The sequence below is a fragment of the Lynx canadensis genome, chromosome A1 (genome assembly GCF_007474595.2).
Source record: "Lynx canadensis isolate LIC74 chromosome A1, mLynCan4.pri.v2, whole genome shotgun sequence".
NCBI classification, from domain to species: domain Eukaryota; kingdom Metazoa; phylum Chordata; class Mammalia; order Carnivora; family Felidae; genus Lynx; species Lynx canadensis.
In genome coordinates this window covers 111,593,837-111,618,631 of record NC_044303.2, presented here as the reverse complement: position 1 = coordinate 111,618,631, position 24,795 = coordinate 111,593,837, and the positions used below count along the sequence as shown (strand labels likewise).

General features: G+C 45.9%; 2 protein-coding genes and 1 long non-coding RNA gene across 5 annotated transcripts in view; 1 reads left to right on the top strand and 2 right to left on the bottom strand.

Annotated features, from left to right (window-relative positions):
• PCBD2 (pterin-4 alpha-carbinolamine dehydratase 2) overlaps positions 1 to 6,255 on the bottom strand; it is a 54,329-nt gene extending 48,074 nt beyond the window's left edge. Inside the window, exons 1-2 of one of the 2 annotated variants that reach the window (XM_030318475.2) lie at positions 5,671 to 6,255; positions 2,596 to 2,727 (exon numbers count right to left, since the gene is read on the bottom strand). In XM_030318475.2, the coding sequence (XP_030174335.1) occupies positions 2,596 to 2,727; positions 5,671 to 5,754 (216 nt within the window). In that variant the 5' untranslated portion in view covers positions 5,755 to 6,255. Of the gene's footprint in view, positions 1 to 2,595; positions 2,728 to 4,402; positions 4,483 to 5,670 lie in introns of those variants that run through there. The other variant, XM_032592887.1, reaches the window with a different exon arrangement.
• LOC115516114 lies at positions 5,438 to 10,061 on the top strand. 2 transcript variants are annotated; one of them, XR_003969470.1, is made up of 3 exons: positions 5,438 to 5,602; positions 6,366 to 6,472; positions 7,027 to 10,061. It is a non-coding gene; the product is annotated as an uncharacterized LOC115516114 (long non-coding RNA). The 2 variants fall into 2 exon arrangements; XR_003969471.1 differs by lacking the exon at positions 5,438 to 5,602 and adding an exon at positions 6,179 to 6,240.
• Positions 9,734 to 23,898, bottom strand: TXNDC15 (thioredoxin domain containing 15). Its single transcript, XM_030318464.1, has 5 exons — positions 23,673 to 23,898; positions 17,744 to 18,237; positions 15,611 to 15,774; positions 12,614 to 12,744; positions 9,734 to 10,297 (listed from the first exon to the last, which is right to left on the bottom strand). The coding sequence occupies exons 1-5, from the start codon at positions 23,881 to 23,883 to the stop codon at positions 10,101 to 10,103; spliced, it is 1,197 nt and encodes a 398-aa protein (XP_030174324.1). The 5' UTR covers positions 23,884 to 23,898; the 3' UTR covers positions 9,734 to 10,100.
• Between the last annotated feature and the right edge of the window lie 897 nt (positions 23,899 to 24,795).

Here is a 24,795-nt window from a genome sequence, read left to right as displayed (position 1 = left end):
GATGTATTCAAATACTGAAGCACAGAACTGCCCATTTCTGACAGCATCTAATCAGACTAAACCATCTTTCCAACACCATCTCCCTGAGATGCTCCGCAGCTCCCTGTGGTGTGCAATCTCCCTCACTGCAACAAGAAAATAAGCCCGGCATGCTCAACGGAGCCCAAGGTGTGTCCCTGGTGATTCTGGGCTGGTGGGCACCGACAAGTGTCATGACAACAGATGCAATTACAGGCCATTGTACATGCAGAAGTCATAAGAGACCTAGCTGGAAAACTGACCCCAGGATATAATCTCTTGTTCTCTGAATACATTCCCTGACATGGGCTGATTTTCCTGTCATGTGCCTCTTTCTCCCAAAAGCTGAGTGAATTGGGGTGGGGGGGGGGCAGTTAAATAAAATGTCCCGATGAATAATGTTACAATTAATCAAGGACACCCTGCACAGCTTCCCTTCCCTCCCATATCTGAAAGTCACCCCAAGCACAGGGTTAGAGTGTGCCGGACCACTGACTCCTGGGCAGAGCCTGAGGCAACACTACTCAAGTACTTTAAGCCACATGTTCAAGCCCAATAAATTAGCCCAGGCTTAAAGAAGTCAGGCTGTACACATGTAAGAATTTTAATAAGCCTGGAAAATGCTACCTAGAGCTTATGCACGAGCTTACTGTACCAAGGGGATTCCCTGCCACCAGCCACGGAGTGCTAAGCCCCTGACAAGAGCTGTCAAGCACATGGGGCAGCAGGGACAGGGAGTCGGCGTAGTCCAGGTTTCCTCAGGAGTTGGAGACTCAGAGCAGAAGGCTGGCAGCCAGATGGATGGAGAGCAGAAAAGGGCATGGAGCTCAGCGGAGCCAACGGCATTTACTAGGAAAACATGTCGGAGGCTTCGTTCGTGGAAATCTGGTCCTCACACACCCTTCCAGAAACCAGCAAACACTGTAATCAATGTCTGCATTTATCAAATGCCTGTTTGTACCCAGTACTGTGTCAGGTACAATAGAGAGTTATTTAAGCAAACATGGTCTCTGCCTTCTAGATGCTGACACCTAATATAAACAAAAACAATAAATCTGTCCAGAGGATTACCAAACTAACTGAACAAACATGAAATAGTCAAAAGTACTGACCTTGTATAAACGCAGTGGAGTGAAAGCTGCAGGGTAAGTCATGGGAGATGACTCTCTAAAGAGGGTGGGGCCCTAATGGAACAGTTACCTTGTTAAGGCTGAGTCTCCAAGGGGGGAAGTCAGCTTTTAAGAAAAGCTGCAAGGGCTGGCTCTTGGGCTGGGGGAAAATGAGCCATTCAGAGAAGAGGGTGCAGCTTGGGGGTTGATTTAGAGACTGAAATACACGTACAGAGAGAAAGAAAACTTGACAAGCATCCAAGAAAAGTAGGGGAAATCAGTCAAACAGGTGTATGTTTCTCAATCGCTTTTACTCTGGCCCTCTTCTGATAAACATAAAAAACTCACACTATCTTTTTTTTTTTTTTTTAGCTTATTTATTTATTTAGAGAGAGGGAGCACAGAGCCAGATGCAGGGCTCAAACTCACAAACCGTGAAATCATGACCTGAGCCGAAATCAAGAGACGCTTAACCGACTGAGCCACCCAGGTGCCACCCATACTACCTTTTAATATTATTTAGAATTTGAAAGGATGGGAATGCAAGCTGGTGCAGCCACTCTGGAAAACAGTATGGAGGTTCCTCAAAAAACTAAAAATAAAACTACCTTATGACCCAGCAACTGCACTACTAGGCATTTATCCACGGGATACAGGTGTGCTATTTCGAAGGGACACATGCACCCCCATGTTTATAGCAGCACTATCTACAATAGCCAAAGGATGGAAAGAGCCCAAATGTGCATCGATGGCTGAATGGATAAGGAAGATGTGGTATAACTATACAATGGAGTATTACTCAGCAATCAAAAAGAATGAAATCTTGCCATTTGCAACTACGTGGATGGAACTGGAAAGTATTATGGTAAGTGAAATTAGTCAAAGAAAGACAAAAATCATATGACTTCACTCACATGAGGTCTTTAAGAGACAAAACAGATGAACATAAGGGAAAGAAAACAAAAATAGTATAAAAACAGGGAAGGGGACAAAACAGAAGAGACTCATAAACATGGAGAACAAAGAGAGGGTTACTGGAGGGGTTTTGGGAGAGGGGATGGGCTAAATGGGTAAGGGGCACTAAGGAATCTACTCCTGAAATCATTGTTGCACTATATGCTAACTAATTTGGATGTAAATTTTAAAAAATTTTTAAAAATTTTTAAAAATAAAAAGAATATGAAGGGAAACTATATATCCTAATCAACACCAACACAATGGTTTCAGAATCTGATTTTCCAAATGACAAAAACAATTCCCTTCCCATACATCTGAGAATCACCCGGTTAGATGATAGCACCTGTCAACAAGGACAGAGCAACTGCCATTGAATTCTTGAGGAAGAGAGGATTTGGACCCTGGATCCACATAGGACCCCAAAACCAGTAGGATTAAAAAAAAAAAAAAAAGTCACAGCCTAAGGTGACACAAACAGACGACGGCACTAGCAAGAATATGTAATTATTACCTGATTAAAATTTTTGAAGGAGAACTCTTTGTAGATGGCATCTCTCTCATTTAATTCTGACCATCCTGCTGCTTTAAGGTCATGTATAACTTGGTTCCTCTCCTCTGCAGTCAAACAGTGAACATCTGCAGCCTATGAAAAGAACACATTTAATATCTGAAATGTAGAGGTTCAGTTTAACTACAATAAACTCAAAGCTCTTTACCTTATGGAGAGATATAGGAAAGCAAATCTTAAGGGCAACAATTTGTAACCACCTTTGGCTCCTCTGTTCCAAAAAATAGACAAAAACAAGGCTAACTATATATAAAATCAGCTGTCTCCATAGAATGTTGTCTCACCACACCTTTTTGTTGCCTCAAACTTCACAATTGTGTCTCTGGTTTATTACAGATACAACCATTAACCATTAACCACTGGTCGTCTTACCAGTGACCATTACGGATGGCCAGCATTCGAGGATGTGGGAAACTCGGTAAGCACATCTATGCAAGAAAACCCTGCAAGTCCATTGTCAGGTCCAGAATTAGAACTCAGGGCTCTAAACTCCAGGTCTACTGCTCTTTGGATGGTCCCATGTCACATTAGTAGCAGCCTTCACTGCTTACTCACGTGGGTCTTAGCTCTCTGGGTTCACTATCCCCTTTCAGATCTGATGAAAAACTAACCTCCAGAGGGGAAAAAAATAAATGCACACTTAACACAGGATTTTGGATAATAACTTCTGGGAGTCCATAGATCTTCTGGATTATAGGTAAAAAGCCCTAGCCTAAGCAGAGTGAGTTTTTTCAGGGCACCAATAAAACAAATCCCTCCAGTCTGGCCAGAGCAGTGTCCAGTTTGGTCCTACTCACCCTGGTGATGAAATTCACAGACCCAGAGTTCTGTTGGTTAATAGGCCCACACTTCCCATGCTATCTGTTTTTTAATTGGAAGAACTCTAAACATCATGGCCAGAGAAAGAAGAGAAGGACACTCTAGTGGCAAGTCAGAGGAGCTTACTTCTCATTCCACCATAAATGCCTACCAATACCTCCTACCTTACCTATCTGCAGGGCTACTGATGGCTCAGGTGAGAGAGGCAATGTCACCCAGAAAGACAAAACTAATACAAGGACTCCTCATCAAATGGCAAGTGGGGGCTGAGTTGAGCCCACTTTCAGAAATCCTGAAATCTTTTATCACTGACATTGATGTGATTAAGATGGCAAAGTAAACAAACTTACTTTAAGGTAACTTATTCTAGGGCTGCCTGGTGGCTCAGTCAGTTAATCACCTGACTTTGGCTCAGGTCACGATCTCACAGATCATGAGTTCAAGCTCTGTGCTGACAGCTCAGAGACGGGAGCCTGCTTCGGATTCTGTCTCCCTCTCTTTCTACCCCTCCCCAACTCATACTTTGTCTCTCTCTTTCTCTCTCTCTCAAATAAACATTTAAAAAATGTTTTTAAAGGTAACTTATTCTAAGAAGAGAAAAAACGGTTGCTAATGAACTAATTTTCTTGTTTCTCTTCCTTGCTAGGTCAGCTACCCTTCCCCCAACTAACAAAAGAGAAAAAAATTTTAAGCTCTTAATTAAATACAAACGTTTAAAGACTTATTATGAAATCCATTTACTATTAAGAACCAAAACATCTATTCATTAGTTTTACAGTGACCCACTATAGGAGATCATGCAAAATTCTTATTAGTCACCTAAATATGTTGTCAAGTCAGATCATAATGGAAAAAAATTAAATTTTCTGTGTCCACACTGAGTAGCTGCAAAGAAAACTATTAACCATGCTGGAGGCAATGCAGCAGTCACCTGAAGTCAGTGGAACATGCTGAGCTGTTTTTGTCCACATTCTCTGCCATGCACATCTCCAGTGAAGTCGGTGGTTTGCACTCTGCGCTCACCACAGGTGTCTGCGCAAGAAGAGGGACATGTCCAGGACTGTGAAATGGAACCACGTCATCTATAACACAGATGGTCCCCCTGGAGACACACCTTCTAGAGAACCCTTTGTGGTGGACTTAATCTTTTTTTCTGCAGGAGATGGGGAGAAGGACAGGGAAAGGCATAGGATTGGGAGAGAACACACATAGGATTCGAGGCCTAGCTTTGTTCAGCTGGGAGATACTGAACAAATCACTTAGCTTTTCTGAATACTAGTATCCTCCTGTCTATGATGAGGGTATTACAACATCTACATGTCGACATTTTTTAAAGACTTAGTGGAAGAAATCTTGATTGTGAAGGCACCCAGCATAGAGCCTAGCACGCGGCAGCCACTCAAATCATGTCTGTTTATTCATTCCTCTGAACCCCACAATTTTAATCATCAGCACTTTGGGAACAGGTAAGCCTCAGCCCACACTTAGGTGTCAGCACTCAACTTGTTTTCTCACCTTAATGGTCACGAAACAGAGTGCTTATCTTCCTCTATCATCGAGCTATTTTAAATTTCTCTGGTTAAACACCTTCAAACTGCCAAAGGGTTTCTAACAAGCAAGCGAAGATGAAATGGCAAATTTAGTGCAACATTCTCCCACTAGGTGGTGCTGCGTGTTAAAACTTGCCATCAAGTTAATTTACCCTAATACATTAATTTCTAACTCAAAAAAACTGACGGAACGCCGCGCGGAAGACGAAAGAGCAATAGACTTGTCACGACAAAAAAAAAAAAAGAGATAATTTATTAATAATTCCTCCAAAAACATCACACCCAAACAAATGAGTTAACTCAGCGGGTTTCCGGCGAGCGCGCCCTGCCGGAGCCGGTTCCTGCTCTCAGCGAGCGCACAATCTAGCGGCACAGCGTCTTTCGTCATTTCAAGCGACTCTAAGCATCACATAGTTTTACAACTAGTTTTCGTACTTTAACAAAACTCGTCCTCGGTTTTTGTTTTTTTGTTTTGTTTGTTTTGTTTTTGTGTTCCGGACAGCAGTTTTCGTAGCCAACGACGGGATCTGTAAGCCAGGAGAAGACGATGGTGCCCCGCACCCGAACGCCTCCCCATCAAGGTCCGAGGCCTTGGGGGGTGGCCCGGGCCCGTCCCTCCGCCTCCCGCACCGCGGGCCCCGGCACTCACCTTGGCCGAGAAGCCTACCGCCCGGCCCCGCAGCATCGCGAACAGGAGTCGCAGCGGCCCCCGCGCCCCCCGCGCCGCCGCCATAGCCACGGGTCGAGGGCTGCCCGGCGCGCTGCCTGCGCGCCGTCCGCTGGCGTCCGCGGGGCCTGGCTGGGAGCCGAGGACAGTGCGGAGGGCCCTCAGCCGCCGGTCTGGCCGTCCCGCGGGGCCCCGAGCGGCCAGCCCCGGAAGGCCCCCGGGAGCTCCGAGGCCGCAGATGGCGCTGGCAGCCGACCGGCTGGTGCGGCAGGCCGCCGCAGGCCCTCGCGCTCTCAGGTCCCGCTCCGCGCCCGTCGCTTGGTGCTTGCACGGGATTCGTTTCGCTCCCGTGCGGCAGAGTGGGCCGGCTAGCTTGCGCGCCGCGTTGCGTTGGGCGCTCAGGTGTGACCTCCGGATCGGCTCTTCGGCGTCCGCCCCGCTGGCCGCACACTCACGGACAGCCTGTGCCGAGCTCCCTCCTGGGCGGTGAGGCGAAGAGCCAGCGCCGGCGGCAGGACGTCGCGGGCGGGGACAGGAGGCGATGAGCTGCGGGTGGGTGCTCGGGCAACGCTCCACTTGCTGCTCGCGGAGGGCCAGGAACCATAGTGGTTCCGAACAGGGCTTGTAAGGTAGGGAGCCGAGGCTGCGAACGTAAACCCTGCTGTCTTTTTCCCTAGCTGCTGAGGCCTTGGCACGCTGGCTCCTCTCTGCTGGCCCAGATACGACAATCTGGAAACCTGGCTCTTAGTGCTCTCTAAAAAGTAGCTCATAGTAGGCACTCCAGGTATGTAGTAGATAGATTTACTAATTATTATTGGGGGGGGGGGTATTCTTTTACATAGGTATTTGCTAATATTTTCTTATTCCTTTTTCATGGCCTTTTTAAGTTTGTTTATTTTGAGACAGCACATGGGGGCGAGGCAGAGAGGGAGAGACAGCGAATCCCAAGCAGGGTCCGCACTGGCGGAGCCCGATGCGGGGCTCAAATTCACAAACTGAGATGATGACCTGAGCTTAAATCAAGAGTCAGACGCTTACCCAACTGAGCCACCCAGTCGCCCCAGTTGCCTTTTTTTTTTAATGTAATAGCACGTATCATAAAATTCACCTTTTAAAAGCGTACAATTCACTGGTTTTTAGTATATTCACTTGTACCTTTTTTTACCAGTTTAAGCAAATTAATCAGTTTTGCATAGGATTTAGCAATATATGAGAGTCCAATCAGTTCAACTTAGCAGTCACTAGCAGTTATAGTTCCCAACATGGAGTTGGGGGGAAAAGACTTTTTGCCTTAAAATATGCTAAAATTAAGACTTCTTCCACAACCCACCTTTTTAGCTTTTGCCCACTTGACAAAAACTCAAGGGAGGAATCTCCAGACCCTGATCAAATACCACTGGTCTCAAGACATTCATCTAAGACACCCAGGATTCCTTTGCCTGATGTCTCAGGTGGGCAGAGACTGGGGATGGAATTGAAAGTTGCATTTTATTTCCAGTACCTAATTGGGGGAATACAATACAAGTTTGTATTCTACAAATTTGCTTATTAAAGTGAGAACTGAAAAATGAAACTGGTAGGTGTGAGGTAACAAGAGAGTCCTCATCATTTTCCTTCCCTAAATCCACTGTAGGAAACTGTGGCATCTCGGGTCTAGTTATGAAAAGCAGCAGTAGTAATGCCAGTAGGACCCAGAGGAAGTGATGTCTACCAGTAGTGGCTGTGAATACTCTGCCTTCTTGTGTAGGTCTCCAATTAGTAGGATTTAAGTTCTTTAGCAAAAATTGAGCACTTCCTGTATAGTGGACACTCTTGGGAAAGGCAGTCTCCTCCTCACAGTCCTTTAAGCCCTACTCAACTAAATAAGAATGGGCCTTGGGCCTAGAATACTTGCTTACCAATAGTCCTAAAGAGCCTATGTAGCCTGTTCTGGGCTTATCACCTTATGTGGGAATATCCTTCCCTGTGCCAGACTCAGTATGTAATCCTTTGTTCAGATTAAGCACTAAGTCAAATATCCCTGGGGCATGCTCCCCCACCCCGTTTCAGTATTTCACACTCCATGGGTAGGGGTGACTTGTGCTTAGGCACCAGAGTGGCACTCAGGCCTTTGGCTGCTGTGGAGGACCAAGGCACACTACTGGAGCTGATCTTGGCTGTGTCTCTTCTGTGAGTAAAAATGCTGTTCATCCAGTGCTTGTGTTGTGTTTTCCTTGGCAACCGATACTACATAGTAGGCAGAAGTGTTTGGACTTCTGTCCCTGGTGACTAGCATGATCTTTGCTGTCTTCCATGTAGTTGAATCATGGCCCTCCCCATCCCTGGCATGGGTACCAGCGCACTGTGTTCTGCTAGACAGATACTATGTTTGGCTAGGGTGGTTTAGTAACTCTTGGACCTTCCTTCCTGCCTTCTGCTTCCCTTTCCTTCAGTACCATTGCCTCCCAACTGATCTCTCTACGCTTGAACCTCCTGTCTAGGGAACAGCCCTGCTCCAATTTCCCTTCAAGGCAAACCCAGAAAGATTGTCTCAGCTAAGTACTAGAAGCAAAGCCATGGATCCTTTAGTCATCCTAAGAGCCTTTCCTCAAACTCCAGACTAGAGTAGGGCCCCCTTACATTTCAAAGGTATGAAAATACCTGTATCTTTGATAATCTCCAATCTGGCAGTGTGCCCCTAAGGAATTGAGACAATACACAACCATTAAAAAAAAAAAAAAGTAATGCTGAATCTACTCAAAGACCTATTAAGTAATCATGGTTAGGAAAACTACTTGCAACAGTGAAGTATTTATTTGTTAAGCAAAACAAAATAAAAAGACCAAAGTGCTAAGTGATGGCTATACTGTAATTATAACTATGGGAAGCAAAGGGGAAAAATGACAGGGAAATGTATTATGATGGTCCCTCAGGCCACAGCATAGAAGCAGGGCAAGGTCCCAGCCCACCAGAGGCTCCTCCAGTCAGCATGCTTAGGTTTGAAGCTGGGTCCCACCACTGGAAGCTGCCTGACCAAGAGAAGTTACTTGAGGCCTCATTTATTACCCTTATGTAAAATAAGGAAATGTAATACTAGTGTCAGTCTCCTAGAGCTCCTATACCAGTAAACAAAACAGAGTATGTAAAGCACTTAAAATAGTACCTGGAACACACATAGTAATACTCGAGTGTTAGTTGTTATAAAAGATGGAATCACTAGAAGTTCTTCTTAAATTCTTAAGTATACATACACATACATGTAAAGGTTCAAATCTCAGCTTCAACAACTTACTATGTGTGTAACCTGGGCAAGTTACTCAATCTCTTTCTATGCCTCAGTGTGTCTATTTGTAAAATGAAAATCATAATGGTACTGTTCTGAACCAGTGTCCTCTCCTGTGAGTGACCACTCCAGCCACAGCTGTCCACAATATAAAGTTATACATAAACTCCTGTCCAGTGTAACATTCTGAAAGGTGACTCAACTACGGTTCCACTTCCATAGAATGTAGGGTGCATTAGAAAATGAAATACTCTATAACACTGTAAACAGTATAAAAGTTAATTATCATTTTGTAGTTAGATGTCATGTCTGAATTTAAGGGATCTTTTAGAAGGAGCTTTCCAAAACGTTGGAATAAATTGTGTGTTCTCTCTTTTCTACATGTGATCTACACTAGAATAGAATCAACTTGTGGGCAAGAACAGTGTTAGATATTTCTTATGGCTCTCACTAAAACTAGCACAGTGCTAAGAACATATTAAGGTTCAGTTAATGCATGCCAGTTAGGGAATTGTGACTAAAATTTGAGTTATGCTTTAGCCTAGAACTGACAATAAATAAGCTTTAGTTAGGTAACAACATTTACTTTCTCCTAACATCTGCCTTATCCAGAAACAGCTTAAAGCACTTCATATTCTTTCGGTGAAATGAGAGATCACAAACACCAAAGCAGTTGACTCTTCCATTTTCCCAACAGTTACTCAGAAGGTCACACTTACCGATTCTACTTATTCTTCCTAACAGAACACTTTCCTGATTACAGACTGAGAGCAAAATTGCAAATGAAAAGAAAAACAACCTTCTTAGACATTTATTTAAGGAATCAAGAGTTTTATAAAACTGTAACGTGTACTGTCATTCTACTCACCATACCACCTGAACACAGCTTTGCATTTCAAACTGGATTACTCTCTTAAAATATTGGATTATTAAAAACAACAATAGTGAACTCTACCGAGTATTTTTGCATTTGCTTATTGCAGTATTAATTAAAACAATTTATAATTTTTAACACATTTAACAGTTCAACAAATGCATGATTCTTTTAATCTGCCTGAAGTTGTAAGAGGACACTTCACTGGAGAAAACATATGAAAGTGCAGCATTAATTTCTGAAATTCCTCATCCGACTTCTGCTTTTAGTCCATCACTACTCCGCATGCTCCTGCTCTTGTCCTGGAATGAGCCACCGGATGCTCTCAGTTCGAATGGTAGCATACATAATAAAACTAATTAAAAAGAATAAGGAAAATACAAGCAGCCAGTCCACACTTTTTATCAAAGTGCTGGGAAGAGGGCCTATTTGGTCAGCTTGAGTTACCACCACATTTTTCTTGGCTTCTATACCTGAAAGAGAAATCAGCTGTTTCAAATCAAATAGAAAGCACACCGCTATAGATCTTTCTGAAGTATTTTGCATGGCATGCAAAAAGATATGCAGTCTTAAAATAAACACTACCACTAGTATATCTGGGATGGGTTTCATTTGCCTGTTGGTATAATTTGTACCTTGCCTTTCTCCCACCACATCAAAGAAATAGGAACCCATTCAGCAGTTCAAAGCCTAAACACTCGAATGACTGTGAACTCCTCAGAAGGGTCTTAGTGCATTGTAAGAGCTGTATTTTCTTTTTTGAGACCAAAATTCAACAAGTAACTGGTAAAGCTACTCTCAGGGACCTACAGAATGTTTTCACAGGTTCAGGAATGCTAAATCCAAAGTTTTTTTTTTTTAATTTTCTTTTTTTTAATTTTTGAAAGAGACAGAGCACTAGTGGGGGAGGGGCAGAGAGAAGGAGACACAGAATCTGAAGCAGGCTCCAGGCTCTGAGCAGTCAGCACAGAGCCCAGTGCGGGGCTCGAGCCCACAAGCCTTGAGATCATGACCTGAGCCAAAGTTGGATGCTTAATTGACTGAGCCACCCAGGGGCCCCAAATTCAAAAAGCTTTTAAATAATTTACTGAAAAAATTGTTAGAACTACCCACCACTGAGATCAGTGATTACCAAAGATGCTGTGACCTCTCAATTTCACTTGTGTTCTAGGTTTTCTTAGAGCATTGAGCAAAATGGCTCCCTCTCTCCCTATCAATCTGATTGATAATCAGGGCTCTGGTACTGTAAGACCTGAATAGCTAACTATCTGATAACAAGCCTCTTACTCCTATGAGGTAACTGAGCTCTTGGTTCTTTAGTATAGATATAATTAGATGCAACTTAATATATATGGAAGGCATGATATAACTTATTTTTATTTCCAATGAATTTACTTCAGGAAGAAGTGGGATGCTCCTACTTAAGGCATTAAAGCTTCTAAGGAGCAAATGTTTCCAAAGAAGAAAATTTCTTATTATACAGTGTTCAGACTTATACAGAATAAAAAATAAGGTCATATGTTTTGGCAAATATTAAGGAATTAAAATAGCATCTGCAAATAGATGAATAAATGGAACACCACATGGCAACACAAAGGAAGAAAATACAACCACCTGCAGTGCAGTGACGCCGATGAATCCCACAAACATAATGGTGACTGAAATAAACCAGACACAAAAGAATCCATACTGGGCACCTGGGTGGCTAAGTCAGCTAAGCGTCCAACTTCAGCTCAGGTCACGATCTCACGGTTCATGAGTTCAAGCCCTACATCAGGCTCTGCACTGACTGTGCACAGAGCCTGATTCAGATCCTCTGTCTCCCTCTCTCTCTGCCCCTCCCCCATTCATGCTCACTCACTCACTCTCAAAAATAAACATTAAAAACAAAAAAAGAATCCATACTGTATGTCTCCATTAATATAAAGTTCAGAAACAGGTAACACTAGTCCACAGCGTCAGGAGTCACGATGGCGGTTATCCTTGTGGGCAGGAGCAGCAGTGCTGGGGAGGGGCGGGCGCTGGTAATGTCCTCTGTAAATCTGAGTCCCAGTTACCCAAGGTATTCATTTTGTGAAAACTCATCATTCACAACACCAATGATTGATGCACATTTTTGTGTAAATATTATACTTAAGTGAAAAATGTATGTAAAAAGTTATCTACAGTTGTATGGTATGTGAATTCGAAATCAATAAAGCTGTTTTTTAAAAGGTATCAGTACTCATTAAAATTACCTATTCATGTTAAGCTTGCCACAATGATTTTTTTTTTAATTTTTTTTTAATGTTTATTTATTTTTGAGAGAGAGAGACGGAGTGCAAGGAGGGGAGGAACACAGAGCGGGAGACACAGAATCAGAAGCAGGCTACAGTCTCTGAGCTGTCAGCACAGAGCCCGACGCAGGGCTCGAAACCACGGATCGCGAGATGATGACCTGAGCTGAAGTCAGACGCTTAACTGACTGAGCTACCCAGGTGCCTCGAGACTTTTTTTTTTTAATTTATTTATTCTGAGAGAGAATGTAAGAGCGGAGATGGGGGGGAGGGGCAGTGGTGAAGGAAGGGGAGGGCAGAGAGAGAATCCCAAGCAGGCTCTGTACTGTTGCCGAGGGACTTGATCCCATGAATTGTGAGATCATGACCTGAGCCAAAACCAAGAGTCAGATGCTTAATCAACTGAGCCACCTGGATGCCCCTGATTGAGAGACTGTTAGCAGAACCACAACAGTTCATTAGAAAAGAAGGTTTAAAATAAAATCCCTTCTACAGCATATTATTTCTACATACCTGTCTGGTTAAAAATGAAGATTTTCAGTGTTTCCAATGTTCGGTCTGTATGATTAAATCTAGCCATTGGTTTAGCTCCTTGAAATAACAAGATGTTAGGAACAGCTACGGTGCCAAACCTGGTAGAAAGGCTATGAGAGAAAGAAGTCAGTCAGAAAACCTGAATTAACAGCAGATTTTCTCACACAATTACCTTATCAGAACGGAGAGCAATGAATGACAATGGGTCAGCTTCCTGTGACCTATAAAGGTTTCTGATATTCAAACTATATGCTTCAGCTATTTCTGACCTTTTTCCTTATGGGTTGAGATTGGGGGCATTCCTGTTCTGCTGAGTTGCTTTCTATTACAATAAGGAACTACCCTCAACACAGTTATTCCACTTTTTTTTTTAAGTTTATTGATTTATTTTGAGAGAGAGAATGAAAGAGTGAGAGAGCAAAGGAGGGGCAGAGGGAGTGGGAGAGACAGAATCCCAAGCAGGCTCCACAGTGTCAGCACAGAGCCAGATGCAGGGCTTGGTCCCACGAACCATGAGATCCTGACCTGAGGTGAAATCAAGAGTCACTCAACCGACTGAGCCACCCAGCTGCCCCTCCAGTATTTTTTTTTCTAGTAAACTGTACATCCAACATTGGGCTCCAACTCACAACCCCAAGATCAAGGGTCACATGCTCACATGCTCTTACTAGGAGCCAGCCAGATGCTCCTAGTTATTCCACTATTTAAATTGCTAACTGCCAAAAGAGATCAGACTAGAAAATCCTAATTCATGGACAAAGCACACTGTGTCAATTTACTTAACGGAAGAAATTTCAAACTCTCCAGAATGCCCAGCTCTATCCCTCATACAAGAGTCAACTTATAGTAAGCAATTAGTTTGGTAAGTCTGCACAAGGGAATCTATGATCTAGCAGACACACCAGAAAGTTCCCAATTGGGGCAGGATGTAATACGATCTGAGTGGTACCATTTCACCTTTACATAATACAGAGTAGTGGTATACGCTCTGGAGTCAAAACGCTCAGGTTGAAGCCTCCGTTCCGCCACTGAACCAGCTGTGTGAACTTTGGGCAGACTGTGTAACCTCGAAGCCTCAGTTTCCCCTGTTTGTAAAATGACAGTATTGGGTAATCAGGATTTCTTCTTTTGTAAACCTGTTGTAACTTAAATATTAACATATGAGGCAGACACACGTCCCAGGCCATATAACAAGTATGCCCTACTCTCCATGATTAAGGCACCGTTGCAGGCGCTGAGAAGGATGCCAGAAGACGAAGGAACAAAGCAGATGATAAAAGCTGGCAGGGAATGGGGAGTAGGGGGGTGAGACCCAAACCCAGAGCACTAAACTGCTGATGGGAGCCAGCCCTGCCAGCTTGTGGGCAGGGGAAGGCCCAAAGTCTGACACTAACCTAGACTGTCCTTCCCATCAGTCTGTCCCCTTGGGCCAGGCCATGTTCATATTTCCCTGAAGCCCTTGTGAGATCACTAACTCACTGAAATTTCTTTCTTCCTAAACAATTTGAGCAAAACATTGGCAGTTACATTACCCTCACTGAAGCTCAGTGGAGCGCAAATTTTTACTCAAAATTTTCATTCAAGGGGCACATGGGTGGCTCACTCGGTTAGGCATCTGACTTCAACTCAGGTCATGATCTCACCGTTCCTGAGTTTAAGCCCTGTGTCGGGCTCTGTGCTGACAGCTCGGAGCCTGGAGCCTGCTTAAGATTCTGTCTCCCTCTCTCTCTGTCCCGCACCTGCTCTCGCTCGCTCTCTCTCTCTCTCTCTCTCTCTCTCTCAAAAATAAACATTAAAAAAAATTTTTTTTTTTAATTTTTACTCAAAAAAGTTTTACTCAACTTCATTTTTACCATCTTGACCATGTTCCAGACTTTCCAAACTGACTCACACACAATCTCCTGTGATCTGCTAAAGGGCATATGATTTCGAGGAGGTGGGGCACACTTGACAATCCATGCACAGTCACAGCACTTGGGGGAAACACATAACATCGTAACAAAGTAGTTCTTTATAACTTACCTCACTGAACATCTAAAAAAGACAAAGCCCACGGAACAATATATAACAAAAGTAAATTTCATTTCAAAGGGCTAAATTAATTCTTTATATTAATTTATTGACTGTTCACTAAGAAACATGCATGCACGAATAAGTGTAAACAAGAGGAAAGAACAAATATCATATGACTTCACTCATATGAGGACTTTAAGACACAGAACAGATGAACACAAGGGAAGGGAAGCAAAAATAATATAAAAACAGGGAGGGGGACAAAACATAAGAGACTCTTAAATATGGAGAACAAACAGAGGGGGTGCTAGAGGGGTTGTGGGAGAGGGGATAGGCTAAATGGGTAAGGGGAATTAAAGGAATCTACTCCTGAAATCATTGTTGCACTATATGCCAACTCACTTAGATGTAAATTTAAAAAATTATTTAAAAATAAGGAAAAAAAATTTTTTAATGAATAAACATTAAAAAAAAAGAGAAAGGAAAGAAGAATGGGCGGGGGGGGGGGGGGGGAAGAAAGGAAAGAAAAAAATAACAGAAGTTAAGAAATAAATCCTTAGCCGACACAGAATTGGATGCTGAGTTGGGCTATTAGGAGTGGAAACCTAAACTGGGGTTGAGTCTCAGGAAGGTCACACTTGTGACACTAATTTTGCTAATTCAGTCTGGCCAAAACCCTAAATAATCCTCTGGCCCCTCCACTGCCATCAGACGGAGCCACTTTTAAATTCCACCATGCAGAGAACAATCCCTCCTCTTAAGGGGCCTCCAGAGAGGGAGGCATCAGCTCCCTGAGAAGTCTGACAATCCTTACCACTCACCCTCTCTATCCCCCCCCCCCCACTACTCCACACCTACCTGCTCTGCCTCTAACTGAACTGATGATGACCTCAATGATGACCTCCAAATAACCGCAACCCTCATCTGGAAGGATGACACGTAAACTCTATTGAGGAAACATACCTGCTGTGCTGAGATGCATCCAGTGCCAAAAAATGAAGAGCTGGAAATGCCCGGGGCAGAGAATTAAAATGAGGGGCCAAACTGGCAGAAAATCGGCACCACGGGGTGTAAAACAGGACTAGGGTGCAGTCACTACCGTTTGGGTTTAGAAAATCCATGAGGTCCTGTGGTAAAAGGAACAAGTGTCAAAGTCAGCAGTAAATGTGCACGTACCTTTTTCTGGACAGATGCCCGAGAAACTGTAAACACCGCTGCTTCCAAGGCGAGGAGGAGGGACACCAACCCAAGGGAGATGTAGGGCATCCCCTTAAGAACTTTTTGGATTTTAGGGGCGCCTGGGTGGCTCAGTCAGTTAAGTGTCCGACTTCAGCTCAGATCATGATCTTGTGGTCTGTGAGTTCAAGCATCACAAGGGCCTCTGTGCTGACAGCTCAGAGCCTGAAGCCTGCTTCAGATTCTGTCTCCCTCTCTCTCTCTGCCTCTCCCCCATTCACGCTCTGTTTCTCTCTCTCTCAAAAATGAATTAAATGTTAAAAAAAAAAATTTTAAAGGGGCGCCTGGGTGGCTCAGTTGGTTGAGTGTCTGACTTTAGCTCAGGTCATGATCTCGCAGTCCATGAGTTCAAGCCCCATATCGGGCTCGATGCTGACAGCTCGGAGCCTGGAGCCTGCTTCGAATTCTCTGTCTCCCTCTCTCTCTGCCCCTCCCCCAATCACGCTCTGTCTCTCGCGCACGCGGTGTGAAAAATAAACATTAAAAAAAATGTTTTTAACGTTTATTTATTTTTGAGACAGAGAGACAGAGCATGAACGGGGGAGGGGCAGAGAGAGAGGGAGACACAGAATCGGAAGCAGGCTCCAGGCTCTGGGCCATCAGCCCAGAGCCCGACGCGGGGCTCAAACTCACGGACCGCGAGATCGTGACCTGAGCTGAAGTCGGACGCTTAACCGACTGAGCCACCCAGGCGCCCCAAAAAAATGTTTTTAAATAATAAAAAAAAAGAAAAAAAATTTAAAAGAACTTTTGGGTTTTGAACCATATGAATCCATGAAACAGTAGAAAAGTATTATGAAACGACAAATTATAAACTTTCCTGTAAGCTTTCTTGATACTACTAGAGAGCAATATTATTATTTTTCATAATTCAACAATTCAAATACTAAGTAGTCACAGGACACAGGCTACTGTCCCAGCCTCTGACCTGTGCCTCACACACAATCTAATGGCACGATTAAAGCACTGTCATCTCCACCATCATCTCAGCAGATCAAAGTCTGTACTAAGCAGTCAGATGAATGTATTTGGCTGGCCAAAGGCTAGTTCAATTTAAGGGTGCACCATCCCTGCTACCACCCTCACTCAGACTGCTGAAAGTGCACTCTCCTGGCCATGTGTGTGCCAAGAATCAGTCCCACAGAGCACTCAGGGGAGGCAGTGAGGCCAGGGCTGACCCCTGCACTTGGGAGGGGCTACGGATGCTCAACGCACCACACATCCTCATCTAAAATAAGCAGCCACACCTTGCAGAGCTAGGATTTCTTCTCTTACATAAGCAGACTGAACTCATCCTGCTATCTGGCTTAACAATCTTACAGAAACAGTCAGTCGTTATCCCAGTGCTCTCTTTGGAATCATCCTTTATGCAACAGGCTGGAAATGCGTGGCTGGGATGGGGACAATGGTCTCAGCTCTCACTCTGGAGTAAATACTGGAGTCATATTCTTTGGAGGAAAGAAACTTTCATTACTAGAACATGCTTCCCAGGAGTATCACTGGTCTAAAAAATGCTAAATCACAATTTCAGTAGTTCAGGTATTTTTAAGTTGCCTCTAACAAAGACCTCAGGGAAGAAGAAAACTGCTAGGAATCTGATGCCACGTGCCTATCTGTGCACTGGGATTTTCATCATGAGGCTTGGTGGTGAGGGCGCCCCAAGGTGACTAGGCTTAAGCCACCTAAAAAGCATAATCAACACTAGTCATATCTCTTCCTGTCCCTACAAACATCAGAGACACAAGTCAATTTTCACTGATGCAGCCCCGCTTACAAAAGGATAAAGACTGTGACCCTCCATTTGAAGGTTGAGAATATTAAGTCATAAAACCCACATACTGAAAAACCATTCTTTCTTACCTGTGACATATTTAAAATTTTCAGAGTGGAGTTCTCCAATCCAGTCACATTTCTCTCCTCACAGTTCACCTTGGGGGATTTCAGACTCTCGGTGTTATTGGAGTCCTCGGGCGGGGCTGGATCCGTGTCAGCCACTTCGGGCTCTGGGTAATACTCCTCTTCTCGGTCGGGGAAGCTCGCCCCGGCGCCATCCAGAGAGAACAGATGCTCTCGGAGACTGCAGCGTGAGTCCTCCTCCCCTCCGGCCCCGCAGGTGCCGCTGCTCAGCTCACGGCCCAGCCTGGCCTCAGCCTCAGCCTCCCCGGGGATCACGGACAGCATCACCACGTGGTCACCACCCGTGTCCAGCCCCAGCACTGCGCTCGCATCTCCGGCTGATCTGTCCTGTCCCGCCTGGCCGAGGGAGGGCTGCTCCTCAGCCACCGACGGGGCCCCTGCCTGCAGAGCCGGCGCAGACTGTTCCTCCGACGGCAAGTGACTGTGTTCCTCTGCAACTAAAACGTGCCAGCATGTTCACAGTCATGTCACTTCAGAGCACATGAACCCCAAAGATTTACAGTTCTCCTGAAATAAGAAACGCTCCCCTATAGGGAAAAACGGTAACCTGTCCATGAAACTATCAGAGAACCACCCCTAGTCTCCAGATCATGAAGGTACTAATCAATGCCAAATATAAAGTGGACAAATAAATACACAGCTTCATGCAAAACCTGAAACCTGCTTTATGGATTATAAGCAAAAACATTCCAGGGCAGACATCCAATTAGGAAAATACAACACAAACACTAACAATTTCATTTGTTTGATGAGACTGTCTGACAAAATAATGATGCCTTTATAGAAAATTCCACTACGGCAAAGCATCTTTGCACACATTATAAAAGCTCTGTGAGACCGGCAGCACAAGGGTCACCATCCCCACCAAATAGGTGGACCAAGCTGAGGCACAGAGGGGTAGTGTAATGGCCAAATGCACACAAGCTAGTAAGTAGCAGAGCCAGGTCAAGGAGTTAAATGTCCTGGCTGCTCCTCCAGATTGGGCCTTACCCTCCCCTCCCCTACATGATACCTCCAGGGTTGCTGTGCCACAAGGCCTGAGAACACTGCAGGGGGTGGACTCTCCAGCCAGAGCCTGCTGCCCTTGGGCTACTGCCTGTACGAGTGCCAGGAGGTGGGCTCCTCAGTGCAGGGACAGCAGCAGGGGGGAAGGAGGACTTTCCTCTCACTTTGGAGCCATTAGACAGAGAGTGGGTAAAATGCTCAGGTAAGGGAAGTCTAGGGCAGTCTTATACATCCATTGAGCAATCTCCACTCACTTCTGTAACAACGACTCCCACCTTCCAGCTCCCATGAACTCAACAAGAGCTGCCAGACTCTATGCCAGGCACCGACCAGGGGAAACAAATGAGCCCAGCCACACTCAGACAAACTCATCATGTGGCTGGGAAACCACCAGCCAGGTAATGGGCTCTGCCATGCCAAAAGCATGTCCCCAAAGTGTGACTAACCAACTGGCTTCAAAGTTGGGAAGGGGTCTGGGAGCTTCCTAAAGTATGCACATTTGTAAAAGTTCTCCAAGAATATCCCCATACAGATTTATAGATTCATTCACCAGTTTAAAAACATTCTCTGAGAATTCTGTTTCTGGATAAGATGGGGTAAAAGGGACCAGATTTACCCTCCATATTGAAAAATGTGAAACAGTTTCCCAAAAAAGGCCAAAAATGTGAAACAGTTTCAGGAGACTAGTTAGCAGGCAACGAAGGACAGGGATCACTGAGAAACAGGAAGAGAAATCAGTGAGGACAGCCCTACAAATGATCCAGCTTACCACCCACCCGAGGGAGTTCCTGCCATGGCTCAGGAGGGGAAAGCAGGCAGTCCAGAAGACTCCTCAAGTTGAGGATACAGTAAGTACTGAGGGTTCAGAGAGACCAAGAAAGAGTTTGTGGGACAGAATAAGTGGAGATGGGCAAGCTGCAGAGACAGGATTCAAGACCTGGAGAGAGACCCTCCCCACACCCCCTCAAGGACACCAGTCAACATCTGCATGTGAGTAAGCTCCCAAAGCTGGGGGAAAAAAACACTCAAAAGGATTAGGATCACACAGAGTTGAGAAAAGCACCTGTTCCCACCAGCTAGACTGGAAAACCTCACAATTCATGGAGAACTGGGGAAGGTACAGAAAAATAGAGGGGTACAGGGGCACCTGGGTGGCTCAGTCAGTTGAGCATCTGACTTCAGCTGAGGTTATGATCTCAGGGTTCTTGAGTTCGAGCCCCACATTGGGCTTTCTGGTGTCAGCACAGAGCCTGCTTCCAATCCTCTATCTTCTCTCTCTGCCCCTTCCCTGCTTGTTCTCTCTCTCAAAAATAAATAAACATTAAAAATAAATAAAATAAAAGAGACTGCTTCTTTTAAGCTTATTTATTTATGGGGGGGGTGGCAGAAAGGAAGATGTTTGGAGAATAAGGGTAGGGGCACCACGCCAGTGCTGCCAGGGAGCCATAACCTAGGTCAGATCCTTCACACCTTTCCAATTTTGTTCAGAAGACTCTGAACCAGCCACAGGTTTTTCACAATGGTTTCTGAGGCAGGGAGCCACATGGGAAAGGACCAAAAACAGCCAGGGGTTCGAGGGCCAGCAACCCATTCTTTCAATAGGAAATACTGCGCTCATCTAAAAATGGAGAAAATACCACAATACAGAAATTCACAGGGCTCCTGTGCAGATTAAATGAGAAAAGATGTATGTAGTCCCATGCATGTGGTAAGCACTCCATAAATGATGATCATCACCCGCAGTTTTGTGGGTTCAAGGCCTGTAGTGATGATGATGACTGAGGTTTACAATTCAAAGAGATGGAAAGGCACTATAACTAAGTTCTATGAATTCCTCTGCTAACTACATTCTAGAGTTCTCCCATCCCCACTCACGCCCTTCAGTCCAGGCCACCGCCATTTGTTACCTGGACAATTGCTGTAATACCCAATTGGGCTCCATGGTTGACCCTCTCTTCCCTCTCCAGACTCTGCTCCTCACAGCAACACAAGAGGAACTGAAAGCTAAAGGCAAGTCTGATCATGTCACTAAAACCCTTTCAGTGGCTTCCCCTTGCCTGTGAATGAGTCTACAGTCCATAGCAGTGATACCCAGGCACCACGTGAAGTGGCCACTGTCCACACTCTCAGCAGGCATCACCAGACATTTCTGTTCCCTGCACACTCATGATCTCCTCCACCTACTTGTCCCAAGGGCTGTTTCCCTGCCAGGAAAGCCCTCTACTCTCTCTCCTTCTGGCTAATCTGACTCATCTTTGAGGGTTTTCTTTCTGTTTTTAAATTTATTGTTTATTTTGAGAGAGAAAGAGAGAGCACAAGTGAGGGAGGGGCAGAGAGAGAAGGGGAATCCCAAGCAGGCTCCCAGAGCCTGAGGTAGGCCTTGAACCCACAAAACTGCAAGATTATGACCTGAGCTGAAATTAAGAGGACACTTAACTGACTGAGCCACCCAAGCAACCCTCATCTTTCAGATCTTACCACTTACTTCACCACTTTAAGGTGAACTTCATCCTCCCAGACCCAGACCAGAGGTGTCTACCATTGCATCCAATCCACCCAATAATGCCATGGGATTCTCCCTGAAGGATTTAGCATTTTCCACTCTTGAAATTTACTTCTTTGTAGTCATTTAATGCCTGCCTTCCCCATCATACAAGAGGGCAGTCCTGTTTCTCCATCTGGCTCACCACTGTACCTCAAATGCCCAGCAGAGTATATGACATAGGATGGGTGCTCAGGAAAAATCTGCTAGTTGACTGCTTAGTGAAGACAGGCATGGGGTGCTGAAGCCAGGAGTTCATTCCTGTGCTTTGACACCTGGATAGCACTGCTACCTCTAGGTGCTAATCTGCCAGTGGTGTCCACTAAGACAAAAAAGCCTTGGATTTTCAACCCCCTAAAAAGGACACAGCTGGTGAAAGTCCCTCTGTCCTCACCCCATTCATGGCCTGGCCATGATGACCAATGGCCCACCTTAAGGCTAGTGTTTCTTCAGGTCTGCATGCACATGACCCAGACTGCCAAGTGGGCTCCCACTGACTTTAACACTAAGTCCCCTGTGCAGAGAGCACACTCAACTTGGGCAATCTGAAATCAGTAAAGGCACCACCAACGTATAGGCTGGCTGTGAAGAAACGAAGAGCAATGGTAAGGAACTCCAAGGCCAGTAAAGCAGAGAGGGAGCAAGTTACCACCCACAGACTCTAAGAGTTCAGAAACAGAAACAGTCACAGAACCTTGAAACAGTGAGCTTAGCCTTCTAGAAGCTATGACTTTCCATGGACGGACAAAGCCAAGCCGTGATAATCCCTGGGGGAGGGAGCTGAGAGAGTCGATATCCTGACCTCACTCTCCCCTCATTCCAACCCACAGAGGGGCAGGAGGCAAGAGAGCCAGTTATTATGCCATACAGGACAACCACTCAGGCACAGCACAGGGTAGAGAAGACTAGAGAATGATCTGAGAAACAAACAAAAGTTATCCAACACATGCTGTCCCCTCTCTGAAGCTGGTGGTTAAGTGCAGGGACAGGGAAGTGTAGTACAGAGGTGTGATCATGAGGTAGGCAGACATGGGCTTGAAACATAGTTCTTCAACTTCCGGATGTTGGAGACCTTGGCAAAAGACTTACTGATGCCGAGTCTCAGTTTCCTGATCTGTAAAATGGGGACCACAGCAACAATTGCTTCATAAGCATTTGAAAATTCAGTAAGATGATACTCATGAAGCACTAAGCACAGCACCTGGCACATAACCAGGGCTTTCATTAATAACATTTGTGTTACTATTCACTCTTCTCCCTGATACCCAGCTACCCTGCCTCCTTCCAGGACACCCCCACCCCAGGGGAAAGGAAAGACCTGCCTACTCCTGTAGTGAATTACAGGCAAGGTCAAAGGGTCTGGACTTTAATAGAACTGAGGAGTGGTGTGAGGCAGCCCTGAGGGTTAAGACCCCACTCCTGGCCCCACCCATGCCTCCGAGGTGGCTGCCTCCCAACCTGAGAATGCCCTGAGAGCATGCCACCGCAAGCAGTGGGTTACCCTGGGAGTCTCCTGTATTTTTCTCATCTGTCCTTCATACAGCCACTTGAGCAAGAGCCGCCTTCTTAGAAGAGTGATCCAGAGACACCAGGATGGCTCGAAGGGTTAAGCACACCACTCTGGACCTCAGCTCAGGTCATGATTTTGCGGTTTGTGAGATCTAGCCCCAGGTAGGGTTCCTCAATGACAGCACAAAGCCTGCTTGGGATTCTCTCTCCCTCTCCTCTGCTTGCCCCCTCTCTCTCTCTCCCTCAAAATAAACAAACATTAAAAAAAGTTTTTAATTAAAAAACAAACAAAAAAGCGATCCATCAGGATGCAAAGGAAAGCGTGGGCTCTGCAGGTAAATAGACAACCTCTGCCATTACCCGAACCTCCAACTCAGGCGTCTCCACCTGTAACACGGAGATACTCTTGCAGCCTATCTCCTAGGGTAGCTGAGAGGACTACCTGAGACAAGGCACTGTTCCGCCTCCTAGGAAGGGCACCATAAATGGCGGCTATTCGTTATGATTTTTATCATTCATAATAAAAGCTAAGGCTCAGTAAACGCTAATACACGGTCACTCCTGGCTGACTGACGCCTGCTGCTGCGGGAGCCGGAACGGGGTCCTTGCCACCCCTGACCGGGAGAACAGACCACCGGCGTAAAAGGTCACGACGATGCGGGAGTGGGCGCGCCGTCCGCCCCAGGAAGGGCCGAGGGGCGCGCTGCGGGCCCCCGCGCAGGTTTAAGAGCGTCACTCCGAAAGACCTCCACCGCGCCCGGTCACTTCACCCGCAGCTGCCTGCCGCCCCCGGCCACGGCCCCAGCACGCACTTACCCTCCAGGCCGCAGGCAGGAGGCCCCAGCACCCAAAGCAGGAGCTGCCACCAGCCGAAGAGACGCATCGCGCGGGGCCGGCGGCTGGCGGGACCACCACCCAGGACGCAGGGCAAACCGCGCACGGCTACGCGCGTTGCGCTCCCAACCCCCAAGAGGCCTGGGGGAGGGGAGTCGGGAGCGCGAGCGCGAGCGCGATTCCGTGCCGCCATCTTGGCAGCTGGCAGTCGTCGCGGGCGCCATCTTGAGGTCGGGCGGCCTTGCCTGTGGCTTGTGGTTCGGGGCCTGTGCGGTGGGACCTGTGGCTGTTCAAGAGCCGGACACGTCGGGTCTCTTCGAACTTTCCTGATCCCCAAGTCTTAGACGGGGTTCCAACAGAAGGCTGCGGCCCTCTCGGTACGCGCGCGAGCCGATCTGGCCGCCAGCAGCACACAATACGCCCGAGTGGCTCTGCATTCCCTAAAAAGGCCCAGAAGCCTCCTCCTTTCAATGCCCCGAATCTCCTGCTTTACCCCTGCTACCCTACCTACAGTTGCCAGGTAAAATACAGGATGCCCAGTTAAATCTGAATTTCACAGAAACAACGAATAGTTTTTTACTTCCTATTCTCAAATGTAACTGGGTCCGGTAATTTTATTTGCTACATCTGGTAACCCTAACCATACGTCCTGCGAACTCTGGGGCAGCGGGAAGATTTTGTTTCGGGGTTGGTTTTAACTAACCCACCTGCAGGGCAATCTTCCCCCTCCCTAATCTACCCCCCAAGACTGGATCCTAGAAGACGTTGGGCCACCTCTAGCCTACAGCCAGAGAGGTCCAGAAGGAAGAAGGCCTTGTTTGTGACGGGAAGTGTGCAATAAAGGAACAGGGTTCCGCATTCCAGAGCTAGGCAGGGGCAGGAGGAGCAGGGGAGCTAAGAGACAATACCCAGAGGAGATGGAAAGAATGGCTCTCCTTGTCAGCAATTAGGAGCTAGAGCCTCCTAAAATCAATAAAGCAAGCTTTGAGCGGACAGCAGTGCTGCATTAGTGTAGAGTGCAGCTTTGAAACTTAAGAGGTTGAAAACAGAAATAGATTTCAAAGATCTTAACGTGAAACCAGTGGTAGATGAGGCAACGCTGAGA